At 39.6% G+C, this 14,893-nt stretch overlaps 1 protein-coding gene across 1 annotated transcript in view; it reads right to left on the bottom strand.

Moving 5' to 3' along the window:
- Nucleotides 1-530: 530 nt before the first annotated feature.
- Nucleotides 531-14,893, bottom strand: part of garnl3 (GTPase activating Rap/RanGAP domain like 3) — a gene marked incomplete at its 3' end in the record, with an annotated part of 105,344 nt that continues 90,981 nt past the window's right edge. Inside the window, 6 exon segments of the mRNA XM_037691977.1 lie at nucleotides 531-604; nucleotides 737-955; nucleotides 7,265-7,400; nucleotides 11,098-11,216; nucleotides 12,522-12,629; nucleotides 13,573-13,638. Of these exon segments, the coding sequence (XP_037547905.1) occupies nucleotides 531-604; nucleotides 737-955; nucleotides 7,265-7,400; nucleotides 11,098-11,216; nucleotides 12,522-12,629; nucleotides 13,573-13,638 (722 nt within the window).

Here is a 14,893-nt window from a genome sequence, read left to right as displayed (position 1 = left end):
AACTACACAAACACCCAACGCACTGTGGCTTAGGGACGGCTCATGAAAACAAACATGCACACAAACATGTCTGCTAACTCCCACCCCACCCTGATGGTGATCCTGACTGAGGAATGGAGAGACCCAGTAAAAAAACAAAAAAAACAACTAAATGATGAAAAAAATTCTAACAAACAAAATAAAAAAGGGAGAACAAAAAGGAGTGACAGCACAGGAGCGAGTGCGCAGGGAAGTGCACAGCAGGATTGTCTTCACTTCAGGTCCAGGACATCATCTTCAAAGGACGTGGAGAGCATGAGCGCACTGGCAAGAGGTGGACTCTCCGCCTGCAGCGACGCTGTCTCCGGCTCCATCTCCAAACTGGGCGAACAGTGCAGCTGGATGTCCAGCTCGGATTCAGACTCCGAGGCTAACCTGTCGAGCACGCATCTCTTAGTGTTACATAAAATCTGCCACACGTTCTTGTAGCGTTGCACCGTTTACCTGTCACTGTTTGTTGATGTCAGCGGCCGTGCTTTGGGCTCCTCTTCAGTGTTCTTCTTGCTCATCTTCCTATGTTTGATCGATCCGCTGTCTGGTTTCCCACTCGGCTCTTCTGTCAAGCCTTAATTGGTGACAGAAAAAGGACACGAGGTTGGAAAAATGGCCTTTTTCAGACAAGAGTCAGTCAAGCACAAGTCCCTGCTTTGACACAAAAACCACTAGTTGTTCAGCCTATGATCATTTTTCAAAATACCGAGCAGCTCCTTCCGTGTGCGGCTGGCGATCTCTTTAATTTCCATGCGGGACAAGGACAGCGAGTGTGTGGCAGAGATAAGCGGAGTTGGAGCGATCATGGCAGGGGTTGGTGTCGCCAGCACCTTGTTGACCAGCGGGGACTTCAGGGGTCTTTCAATGCTGCGGCCCACCAAGTTACACAAAGGAATCTTGAAGATGTGCTTACATGTTGCTTCACCTGGTGGGAGAAATGCCATGAAAGATCAGTTGAGGGTCAGGAAATTAGTGAGGAGGTAACAAAAGAGACCATAAAACAATAAAAGTGAGCAAAAATAGAAGAATGTCAGAGAAGGGATAGAAAGTATTGTATATGTGAGGTAGATAATTATATATATATATATATATACATATATGTACATTATATATGTATATATATATATATATATATATATTGCTGTTTTTCTTTCCTCTGCTTGTTTTACGTTTTTTTCATGAATAAAAATTTATTTTGAAATTTACCTGAAACTTATATAATGCATGCCATTTTATTAGTCTGCAGGCTTTAAAGCAATAATTTCAGAGCACATTAAAAATAATGTAATCAAGTCAAAACATTTTGGTGTGATTTCAGAAATAATAATAGTGATAATAGTAATACGTGTAAATAAATAGTTTCTCAAAGACTAAAGTATGCTGCATAATCTTTCTGTTTAGCTCAATTAAACCTGAGCTCTATCACTCCGCCACACTAATCAGCTCATCTAATAAGGATTCATTCAAATGAAGCCCTTCTACAATGATTAATAGTTCCATTAACTAAAACAGCATGCACTCTTAAAATGAATAATCCTTACAAAAGTAACCTAATTCAATATAATGGAAGCTATTTATAGATGTCATCCATTATGGACTAGAAATCTTAATAAACTTAAGAAATGGATGTTTGGAGTTTTTCGAAATGCACACAGCTGCAGTGTGCAAACCGTGCGTGCCACTAGGGGGCAGTGTTGTAACTTGGACTGCTCCATTAAGGCAGGTTGGTGTAAATTGAATCAAAGTGGTGGCTACCCTGCACAAAGAGGACTGTCTCAGCTGAAATGTCAGTGTGTGTGAGAGCAGAGTCAAGAGCCATGGAGAAAAATAGAGGGTCGCTGCTCGTGTTTGACGGGCACGTTGTGTTAGTGCTGTTACACATCCACTCCCATGTACCTGCACTGTCACACAGGGGGAGAAATTTTTAAAAAGCCAAAATGTAAGATAGCATGCAGTTATCTGGAATATATCATCATGGAGAGATAAATATATTCCACATGCACTTGTTTCTGAACCAGGGGAAGTGTCGCTTTCCATCACACTGGCAAATGAATGACACATAAATGTTAGGCATGCTCTTGGGAGTAATTGAAGTTGAATTGACCGCTGCAGGTGTTTGGTGTGTGTGCCATGGAGGTAGACGGCGGTCAGCAGCCGCCTCAGTAACATGTAATGATGATGAAAACCTCCCCAAGGAGCAGAGACGGTGGGCACACAGGCAGTTGGAAGAAGAGATTTTTGTCAGCAGCCCCTCAACCTCTCTTCCCCTCTTTCAACCCCACCTCCCGCCAGTATTCCCACCCACCATCAGACTGTGGCACCACCGTTTGGACTCCCACTTTGGATCGAAGAGAGGGCTGACAAAAGTCTCCATGGCGACAGTGCAATCTGTAAATCATGCTGCGACAGACGTGTCTTCTCCTTCCCTCTTTGCCTTTTTTCCTCCCACCCCTCCTGCATGTGCACAGCTCCTCCCTTTTCGTCTTGCGCTTGTGCACATCCTCCTCTGCGCTTCCTGCAATCACGAAACCCTCGGTCTCGTTGTTGTTGTTGCTCTGTGCTTTAACACTCCCTTTGCCCTCCCATTCTCTGCTCACGCTAATGCTTTCAATTAGCCGAGACAAAAGGGGGGATGGGGAAGACATAAAACGCCAAGTTAACATTCAACCAGCGTCCAAGTCCACATGCCGCCTGGGAGCAGACAGAGAAATGCACTCTGGGAGCATGTGCACGTTAGCAGAGCCGCTTTATGAGTGTTCTTTATGAGCCGAGCAGATCTGTAGTACCTTCAGCATCCTTAGACATGTACAGGGAAAGCTTGGTACCATAGGGGATCCGTATAGAATCTGAACCAGGGATGAAGCAGAGGGGTTACACAAACCAAACACACGCACACGTAGGTGCACAAACAGAACACAGAAGGTTTGCCTCTTGTCTCCAGGTGATACAGCCTTGCATTACTCGATACAACAGGACATTGAAAATGAAAATCCCCCTGAGAGAAATAATTACCCGAAGCAGCCTAAGAGCATAAATTCTGTCCTCAACTAATTGCAGCAGCAGCAGCCGAACCTTTCTTCCTGTTAGCCTTAATGGGACTTGGAAAATGCTGCTCCTCTCAGTGCAGATCAGCTTGATGGTGCAGCAGCAGGTACGCAAACATTTTAATAACGGTGTGTTTTTTGTAATAATCTTTGCTTTTCACCCCAGTCACCAAAATTAGCTCCAGCTATAAGAACCAAAAGGAGCTTACACTCCCCCCACACACCCTCTTGTTATGTCCATCAGTATGTCTGCTCAGGAAGATTGACAGCTGCGTGTTGTTAGCAGCACTTTGGACAGCTGTAGCAATCTGAAAGAGGTCAGGAGGGGGATGGGAGAGTGGCTATACAATAAAAATGGAAGATAATGTGAATGGGAAAAAAGAAATATTGATCTGATGTGATTTTAACTGGTGGGTCTGGGAGAGGTCCATTAGTAGATCTGACTTTTGATATTGCATTATCTAAAAAGACTCTGATCACAGTTTTATTTTATAATTTTTTTTAACTGAATTTCTACTGTTCATGCACTTGTATAGGCAGACATTGGTTTAAATGTGTTGGTATAAGTACAAATTCTGCTGCTTTGGCTTTTTCCACATTAATGAATAAAAATAAATCACATCTAATAATTATTTTTTTTAAAGCAGTTGCGTTCAAGATTATGTTAACTCCTGAGTTTTGTTGGAGAATACTCTTTAAAGTCTATAACTTTAAATTTTTGCACTATTGGGCAGAAACCACGTGTGCTCAGCCTTTTAGACAATCATATTTTGTTAAAGAAACTTGGTGTGGTCAGGTTGATTTGTGCCTCTGTATGTGATCAGATAGTATACAAGTTAATTGAAGGTTACATTCTTAAGTAAAAAAAGATGTACTTGAGCTCAACAACTCTATTTTCAGAGAGAATACAGCATAATGCTCCATACAAATGACATTATAAGGTAAACACTCTTTTTGATACTTATTATTGGATATTGAAACACAAAACCTAATAGATATGTACAGTATTATATTACTGTATTTTCCAGACCATAAGTCACTTATTTTCATAGTTTGGCCAGTCCTGCAACTTATAGTCCGAAGCAACTTATTTACGTTTTTTCCCCTATATGATACAATTTTTTTTTACTGACGTGTTAAATGTTCATTCTTACTGACGTGAATCAAAGAGTACCATTTGCAGTCGCAAGAGGGCCCTCTAGGCTTTTGACAACTATGTTGTTTCTCTACCGCCAACCCCTCCCCCCAAACATTCACTTAGACACAACTGACAAAAAACTTAACACAAGTAAAATGCACCCAAAAGTGATGTGGATTGAGATTGGTGAATTTACCGGTAACTTGATTGTCGGACTTGTTGGCTTGTTGTGCTCATTAAGTCCATTCAGGATCCCAGGTTTGTTCTGTGTGTTATTATTTCAGATTAAATGTTTGCTCTTGCACTTTGTGAAATTCTAAATAAATGCGACTTAATCCTTACTTGCACGTTTGTTTTACCTAGGGACCACATGCTATTTGTAATAATTACGGAGATTGTCTGTGTTGTTAATCCCCTGCGAATCTGCCATGTCTGTAATTTGTAAAGTAAAAATTACCCCGCACATGACCTACTATATTTTGCTGAACTCTGAGGTCCTGTGATAATAATAATCCAATGTGAATAGGCATCACTGTGACTTGGACAGAAATGGGCAGGATCCGATACGTAATGAGGCATTTTTTGTTTTTGTTTAAACAAAATCATTTGGAAAAATATAGAACAAGGTTATTTTAAATGAACGCGCTACACACTTTGACTTTTTAAAATTTATTTTTAATGTATTTTTCTTGCCCTGTGATGGACTTGCGACCTGTCCAGGGTGTACCCCGCCCCTCGCACAGTGATTGCTGGACATGGGCACCGGCGACCTCCGTGACCCAAAATGGAATAAGCGGGTAAAGATAATGGATGGATGGATGTATTTTTCTTTTTCGCTTCATCTTTTATGAGCTGCTACTTCCTTCACCGCAAATGACAGCAGGTGCGGAGACACGCATGTGATCAGCTGACCCATCCATCCATCCATCCATCCATCCATCCATCCATCCATCCATCCATCCATCCATCCATTCATCCATTATATTTACCCACTTCTTCCTTTTCGGTTAGCGGGAGTCACTGGTGGCCATGTCCAGCCATCACTGTGCAATAGGTTGGGGACACCCTGGACAGGTCGCAAGTCCATTTCAACTGGCGGGTCAACGGCCGCGCGGCCGCTCACGCCTGCCTCCTCCTCAACAAGTAGATTAACATAATTTTATATTGTGCATTCTTTAGTTTTCTTTGTGCTGATTCAAACCACATCAAAGCCTGAGACCAGCCCAGCTCGCACATTAAGCACATTACATGAACCGACCCGGTCGTGACAACGCAGCACATTAACATCATATCTGGAAGATGTCCGTAAATTTCAGCTAAGTCTCAGGTTTTGGTTATCCCGTGTGAATGTGCCACATAAAAAGCAGACGTTGGGGAGCAATTTATTTATTACATGTGGTCCTGGGGTAAAACTAATCTTGTGCGAATAGGGTTTTATACTCCTTATACTTGTTTGTTTTTCTCTTCATGAGGCATTTTTTGACTGACGCGACCTATACTCTGGAGCAACTTTTAGTCTGGAAAATACGATATTAGGTCAAGTGTCCCAGTCTTCTCTTGTTCAGAACTAAATCCAGCAGGACTCAGTTTACTTGGGCTGCCATGTTTTACTTTAGGAATCAGACTCTGAAGTTGCGATGTGGAGTTAAACCAGCTCCTTCGCATACAGTCATGGTGTTACATGAGCTGCCTTTTATGCGTAAAACAACTAATTACAGCTAAACGGCTTAAATTTTGTATTGGGACCATCCTGTGGGGCCGCTGTTCCTTTTCCAACTTCTGGTGTCTCATATGAGATCCAGTTTCTATATTGTTCACTGATAAAACCACAGACAGATGTGTAGAGTGACCTATAGAGTAAAACTATGAGAATGAAGAAAAATTGAGATTTGAGGTTTTTGCTAGAATTACCTGAATAATAAGAAAATAATGGATTTTGAATTAGCTGTTGTGGAAAAAACCTTTTGAAATGATTATTTTATTAGACTCAAATACGGTTTATTCTTTAACACAGAGTTTAATCACAACAAATGTGTCCAACAGTTGAAGCTGAAAATACTTTTTGTTGCCAGTTCCTCCTCGCAAAAAGAAAAGCAGAGCTGCCACTGAAAACACTGAGATGCCTTCAGGAACCACTAATAATGCTGAACTGAAAATTATATGCACTCTATTTATTTCACAGCTTTCGTAATTACTTTTTCTAACATTAAAAACAAGAAATTAAATAAACGTGTATACTTTTAATGCACAACAGCTAATTTTACTATACATTTAATTAAAAGGAAGCTTGGAAGGAACTTTTATCTTAAATACTACATACGCTTGGACAAATTTTTGTAAGTGTTTCTAGCAATACATTCATTTCTACGTGTATTACAGGGCTTGAAACCTAAAGAGCAATTAAATACTTCTAAACCTTCACACAACTCAGTAGAATGGTGCTGCCACATTATTCGATTGTTTATTTTGTGACATTAAAGTTACTGACTCATCCTCTAACAGACTTTGTTCAAAGGCTGCAGCCTAAATTTATAAAAAGCAAATTTAAAATGACATAAATTTGTTTACCTAGCATCTATATGAATAATCATCAAAAGGATCTCTCTAATAAACATCTTGTTTGTGTTGAAATGTGAGAAAAAAGTGAGATACACTGAACAAACAAAGCTGAATTAAAAGATTTAAGACTTTTTCTATGTATACAGTACTCCTCCTTTATCTCAAATATAGATTTGCACCGATTTATGGTAATATTTGAGAGAAAAATGCCTGTGTGTATAGAAAAAGTCAGATCTTTGAGTTCATCTCATGAGGAATGGGAGCAAAAACAAAAGTGTTGCGTTTATATTTTTGTTCAGAGTAATAGTCATGATAATGGTCCTGCTGGAGAATAATTACACTGCTAACTCTAGAGGAGCAGGTTTATTCAAATGGCTGCCAAGCTTTAAAATAAAAGGACCTAAAGTCCAACAGGCCTGCAGGTGATGTTCATATATGTATATAAACCTTTAATGTGAACCCCCCTCTGCTGCTTCAGCTAAACAGGTCTTACCATCTCCGAGCGGTGAAGGAAACACGGGCATCTCATAGCCTGTGGGTGTCTGCGGGGAACTCTGGGAGCTGGTGTCTCTTGAACTGCAGTTGGAGGCTGAGCTCACCGGCGCCGATGAGACAAAATAGATATCCGACTGTGGGCGGAAAAACCAGAAGCACGCAGAGAGACCGAAACATTAGAGATGACAGGTACAGCAGGTGAAAGGAGAAAAATACATAGCGGGGGTATTTATTTGATTCTTGATGCTTTAAATGATTTGTGTTTCAAAACTGGGACTTTATTACTGCTCTGTGGTCGTGCAGACTGTTGCAGGTACAAAGAAACTCTACTTTAAATTCAGTTCATTTAGAAAATAAACATAATCATCAAAAAATCAACATTTTAGGAGGAAAAAAAAAATCACTGTAATGCCACTTTGATAGGTATGTGCTGCTGATCATCCATGCTGCTGATCTCATGCTGCTGATTTATTTCATGCTGTTGTATTCATTCGTACCCTCACGCAGACTCATGTTCGTGCTGCTGTTGTTCTGCGTGTTGCTTTTGTACTATTAGTGTTTAGTGGATTTCTTAGTTCATATATTAGTTCCTTAGTACTGTTTCTTTTACAATTTATATTTTTCCTACTGTTGGCTGTAACTGGGACCTTGAGTACACAATTTTGTTCCACCTCATGTACCACATTCAAGGATTCAAGGATTCAATGTTCTTTATTTGTCATACACACCGCATGTGGTACATGTGGTGGAACAAAATTGTGTACACAGGGTCCCAGTTACATCCAACAAAAGTTTTAAAATGTAAAAGAAAAACAGTAAGAAGATCTGAGATATGAACTAAGAAAAATGTTAACAAAAAATACACTAAGTACTAGTAGCATAAAAACAATACGCCGAACAACAGCACGAACATGAGTCTGTGTGAGCAGATGAGCACGAATGAACACAGATCAGCAGCAAAATTAAACAGATCAGCAGCAACATGATGTGATTTTTTTCTCAGTGATTATTCTGGTTAGAGATTCATGAGTCTAACAGCCTCAGGGTAGAAGCTGTTCCTCAGTCTAGTGGTTCTACACTTAAATGTCCTTAACCTCCTTCCTGAGGGGAGCGGGGCAAAACGTGTGTGTGCTGGGTGAGTGTGGTCCTTCATGATGCAGGTGGCCCTCTTCCTGCGTCTGGATATGTAGATGTCTGTGATGGTGGAGAGACTGACTCCAACAGTCTTCTGTGCAGCCTTCACCACTCTCTGCAAAGCTTTTCTTTCTGCAGCTGTGCAGCCTCCATGCTACACGTTGATGCCTGAATGCCATTGATGCCACACATGTGATGCAAATGACAATAAAGAACCTTGACCTTGACCTTGAATACAATCCAGCTTGTATAAGACAGTCTAAAACTGAAAGACTGGGTTTACCTGTGCTTTGAGATGGAAAGTTCAGGTGCTAAAGAATATTTAACAGCTTGTGTTTTGGCTACATTGACTTTACAAGGATGGACGGTGTGACCTGCTCTAAAGACACAAGAACTCTGTTCGATATCTGGTTGGATCTTAATGTAAAGAGACAGTTCAACAATATCCAGAGATGAAAATGCATTTTGACACACAGTTGCAGGCAAAGCTGAATATTCACCGTACGGCTTGTACCCCTCACCCCCCAAAAACAAATAAATAAATAAAACTAAGAATCCAGTTTGAGGCACTTAAGATGACATTTTGCAACGTGACATCTAATGTACAACCTTATTGAGCCCCAGAGAGACCATGGACCTGTCTTTGTTGGTTAGACTTTTTTTTTAATCATTCATTTAATTTGCTGATTTATCTTGATAGAAAAAAACAAAACAAAATGAATCAACAACAGACAAATTGTCTTAGACTGAGTGCCGAAAGAAATGCAGTATTGTTTTTGCCCACATTTATTTGAGAGTGTGTGATTGTTAGCAAAATATCTCTTGAACTACGGCACAGATTTTAATAACGTTCTCAAAGTAATCATTAAATTGATTATCCAGACAGCAAAATACTATTGAGTCAACGTTGAAATATGGTTAGGCAGAAATATTGAATCAATGTTGAAGCCTGACATTTAAATTATACAGAAAGTGGTCGGTGACTTACACGTTGGGTTTTCAATCATAACTGATACTATATCAATGTTGATTCAACCATTATCTAAATGCTAATCTACTTTGTACATTTACATTTTTGTTGATTTTATATTGAATCAAAGTTAAGGAATCAATAACGTTCAGAGCTAACCCAAGTCAAGATGGCTGCCACAGATAACATTTGTCAACACAAAAATAATAAACAGTATTTTTCGCTGAAGTTGCACTTTTTGCATAAATTTGCAAGTCCTGTGACTTATACCCCAAAGTGACTAATATAAGTTTTTTTTTCCTTTATTTATAACCCAATTTTTTGCTGAGATGTGACAATTTTATTCATTCTGACATGGAAAATATCGAACACCCATTTTCAGCCACTAGAGGGTCCTGGAGTTATTTGGCAAGCCAAGTGTCTCACTAACAGGTAAAAGTAGCTATTAATGAGACACTTGGCTTGCCATACCAAGCCAACTTAGTCTCGCTCCGAAACTCCTGGAGCAAAATTCAAATCAGCTGCATTTTGCTGCACCACCCAGGTGAAATGCAGCTGATTTGACCATCAAAGTGCATTTATTAAGGAAAAGTTCAAGTGAGACACCTTTAATATAATGTAGAGCAAACAAACAATTGTTTTTACATGTAAATCTTGTTAAAATTCAAAGAAATGCACAGTGAGTCCTCACTCTGCACGCTCCAGCAGTCGCAAGTCAATTTTTGAAATGCAGCTGATTTGACCATTAAAGTGCATTTTTTAAGGAAACGTTTAACACCTTTGTGATAATTTGGAGCAAACAAATAATTGTTTTTAAGTGTTAATCTTGTTAAATTCTTGTTAAAGTCCTCCCGTGAACGCTCCTGTAGCTGCCATTTGGCAGCCAATCGATTTTTGGCACAACATTTCCGGGTGGTCAGCAGTGATGCATAACAAACACAACGCATCAGTGGTGACGCATAATAGATGCAACTCATATGGCAAAGTAACGTATTTATGTTTTTTTTTCTACTTTATTAGACATATTTGGACTGATGAGACTTATACGCCGATTTGAAATGTATGGCGGCAAGTACGGTAACTCAGATGATTTTACAAATATTGAGCCGTGGTGTAGTAGTAGGTGAGAATCGTACACAACGCAGAGTCCAAGGGCTAACAAATCATGCGTCACCCCATAATATTGTGTGGATTGCACATTATTATTAGTTTCAAGGTGTGCTACTTTCAAAAGATTTTAATTCATGAAATTCTAGGCCTTTAATTAAAATGTTTTTGTTTTTTTTAGATTTCCAAGATTAATATTTTAGTGTCTTAACTGTGCAGTTATTTTTAGACACACAGTTTAGTTATAATAGTATATTTGGTGAATAAAGGGTCTCCTATGTGTTGTATTCTTATCAGATTTGCATTTACCTCTTTTTGTGCAACAAAACACAACCACAGTTGACTTCCTTTTGTTCTAATTAATTTGTGTTAAAGGATGTCCTTCTGTTTTCTATGAAATGTGACTGGTTTGAGCAGACTTTCTTTTGTCCTGATTGGCACACCTTTGTTTAACACCTGCTCCACACATTGACAGTAATACTCCAGTGACAGCTGCCCCGCCATTAAAATGCAGATGTTTTTTGGTTTTGTTCATCCAGCCCAGAGCCATAGGCACGTGTTGCATCAAAGATGGCTCCGAGCTGGCAGCGGCTCGGTGCTGTGATTGCAGTCATACTGACCCGTGAGGCAGCCAGCTGCAGCTCGGGGACCACTGCTGTGTACACCAGGTTCCCGTTGACCACCAGTCGGATCTCAATGGAGTCCGTCGTGAAGGCCAGGATGTAAGGGAAAGCACAGACTGTAAAACACAAGAAGAGCTTTTCAAAACACTTATTTTGACAAATAACAACAAAATAAATTAAAGAAAATTGTAAACTTTGTTAAACTGCCTCACATTATGAGCTGATTACTCAGTTTAGTCAGAACTGAATATCTAACATTCACTGGTAAAAGGTGCGGAAAATATGAGTCAGGGTCTCTTTAGAACCATATTTAACCATCTATTTAATGATATTTTACATAGCTTTACAATGTAGCTGTTCTTGTTTAGTTTTTTATATCATTTCTTTTATTTATTTTTCATTTTGCCTATTGTCTGTACTTCATCTGTGTTCTTTGCTTAAATCAGGTCTCTCTTGTAAATGAGTCCTCGAGACTCAATGAGACTAACCTGTATAAATAAAGGTTGAATGAATGAACTAGTAATACCTGGTGGCTTGAACAAAAGAAGGGGGTCTATCCCTGAAATGTTACTATACAACATTAAATTAGCTTTGACAAAAATACACATTTTTTAATTGAAATCAAGCGGAGAGCCAAGCCTGGTTTATATTTGACCTCTACACCACCTGCATATTAATCACTTTGTTGTACAAATATAATTTACAAAGAAAGAAATTGTTTAATATTTCTTACAAAAATGAACAACATATTCAACCATTATGTGATCATGACTTCAAATGAATTCATGATGACACAAAACAGAAAGAAGAAGATTAAATTAGAACCAGAATACAACAGATCCATGTAGGAATCCAAATGAAAAGGATATTTTTTGGTTCTGGTTCCTATTTATAGATGGATATATGGTAATAAAAGATGCTAAAACTTATTGTAATTGATTTATAATAATCAAATTTGCAACAAAATGATGTTTAATTTCTGATTTTAACACATGTAGGTAGACATTGTTTAAAAGAGAATACATTGTTTGTTCCATTTGATCCGTCTTTCTTTTTCATCCATTTACTGTCATATATTTATATATATATATATAAAAAAAAAGACTAATTTGCATTGCTTTATTGTCTCCGGTGTGTCCCAGAACACAATATGTAATATTTGGGACAGTTTAAAGTCGTGGATGTATTTGAAAACAGCAGAGATACAAAAAAGAGGCAGATTTTTGTTTCATACAGGATGAGAGTTGCAGATTCAGGATCAGGTGTGTTTTCTTTTCATCACCTTCTATAATAACATCACACAGGCCGGTTGGATGCTTGTGGTCACACAGGGTGTTTCCATGGTGACGGCAAGCTCCGGCCAGGCCCGCAACATGGGCAGGGTGGGTGAGGCCCCAATCACTGTTGCTACGGTAACCTACCGATAGCATTGGGCATCTGGTTCCAGCTGAAGTGGAAATCCGAGGTGTTGGACTGGATCATCGGTGTGGAGCCGTTAAACGGACAAACTTTCTTATAGTAACAAATATCTGGAAAAACAAACATGGATTTAGTTGCATTTTGACAATCTAACCCTGGAGTTTTTTTATATTTTGAAACAATCTGACAGATGTTTTTAAATTTTAGCAACAAAGAAAAAATAATAAGGTTCAGCTTCGACCATTTACGTGCAGTCAGGGGAGGCAGTGCCACACCTGTGATCATGACAAGTAAAATACTGACATTAATAAGAGAAAATACATTTGACCACTTCACTGTTCTATAAAACTGTTTTTTGAATTATTTCAACACTTCAATAGTCAAAAGCGCAGCATTTAAAAATTGCCTGCTCAAACAATGTGGGGTGAGTCAGTGTAGTGCTATAGTTCACCTCTGGGGGCGCTGTGCCATTTACAATATACGTATGAAGTAGGTGGTTGGCACATGTCTATTGCTGTCTCTCTTTATATTGACAATATAAATGTTTGATTAAACATGTGCTACAAATGCTGACATTGAATGAATGTGTGAGACATGTTTCTTCTTTCTAATCGGTCATAAATGCACGGTGAAAATACACAGGGTGAGGCAGAAAGTACCTTGCCACACCGATAGGGGGCAGTGCTGCCCCATAGTTACAATGAAACAGGTGTAGTTGCTGTGCGTTCTTCTATTATGCAAAGGGGCAGGGGTGTAGCAAACTGTACACTCATTTAAATTTGTTTAGACGAAATGGAAGATCATATCTCAAAACTAACGGATATTTCTAAACTAGATTTTCAGTTGAAACAGAAGGTATTAGAGAGAGGGGGGAAAAAGGCTAAATTGAAATTTAAGCTTCTATTTTAGGTTCATATACGTGAGTATCTGATTCCAGATGAGTCAGTGCCTCACCTGTCACAAACCTCATGCATGTCACTGACTTCGACGGTGGAGACACAAAACCGAATCATATAACATTTAAAAAATGTCAAAAGTCAAAGGGCCACTCACAGTTGTAGCACAAGAGTAGACCTGCCTCGCCGTCTTCGTAAACATCGATGGCTGCTACAAAGTTTACCTGCAGGCAAAGACCAGTCACTTTAATGAAATCGCTTGTACAAAAGGTTAGACAGGAGAGAAGGGTTTAAAAAATAACTCCAGGTTACATTTCGGTAGTGCCATCTGAACTTTTTACAACAAATCTAGTAATGCTTTATGAGAACAGCTGATCATCCTACTGTCATGTCTCCTGCCTCTGAAAGAAAATGTGTTGATTGAGCCATATAGTCAGCAGGTAATTAAAGCAGCTAATGGAGTCTCAAGTAGAGTTGCATTCGGGCCTAAAAAAATCCGACCAGACCCGGCCCCAGCCCGTAGCCATTTTGTCCAAGCCCAACCTGACCCGATAAATTAACTGTAATTGTTCCAGGCCCGAAACTGAAATAAAAAAAAAACATGTTTTTAATTAAGCTTTTACTGCTTTTGTAAGCAAATCAGTTTGACGTGATAGTTTTAAAAATGTAACAGAAAGAAGATATAAGATTTCTTGTTTATTAACAAGGCACCAAATGAACCTATTAACATAGCTACAAAACAAATAGCCTAAAAACCTCAACCCTAAAGATAGGCTATTATACATCCATCCATCCATCCATCCATCCATTATCTTTACCCGCTTCTTCCATTTTGGGTCACGGGGGTCGCCGGTGCCCATGTCCAGCAATCACTGTGTGAGGGGCGGGGTACACCCTGGACGGGTCACAAGTCCATCATAGGGCCACATAGAGACAAACGAGACAAACAACCATTCACTCTCTCACTCACACCTAGGGACAATTTAGAGTTACCAATCAGCCTAACATGCATGTTTTTGGTCTGTGGGAGGAAACCGGAGCACCCGGAGAAAACCCACGAATGCACGGAGAGAACATGCAAACTCCACCCAGAAAGGCCCCTGGACCGGGGTTTGAACCAGGGACCTGCTCGCTGAGAGGCAGCAGCTCTACCAGTTGCGCCACCGTGCTGCCGGCTATTATACAGATGAACCAAAATATTTTTAGTGCAAAATTATTTGGAAAAATATAGACCAAGGCTATTTTAATTGAATGCGCTGCTTACTTCGGCTTTTGTGCTTCAGATGCTGCAACTTATTCCACTGCAAATGACAACAGGGTGTGGAGTGGGACGCGCGCGGCCGGTGATCCGGTTATCCATCTGACGCTTAACACAACTTTTTTTTACTTCTTTCAACCAGCTGGTCAGCGGACACACGCGGCCAATGGTCCGGTTGTCCATCTGAAGCTTAACACAACTTTATTTTTTTTACCTCTTT

This window comes from Nematolebias whitei, chromosome 18 (genome assembly GCF_014905685.2).
Source record: "Nematolebias whitei isolate Nwh7 chromosome 18, NemWhi1, whole genome shotgun sequence".
Classification (NCBI taxonomy): domain Eukaryota; kingdom Metazoa; phylum Chordata; class Actinopteri; order Cyprinodontiformes; family Rivulidae; genus Nematolebias; species Nematolebias whitei.
The sequence above is the reverse complement of the archived record's forward strand: the minus strand, read 5'-3'. Positions and strand labels throughout refer to the sequence as shown.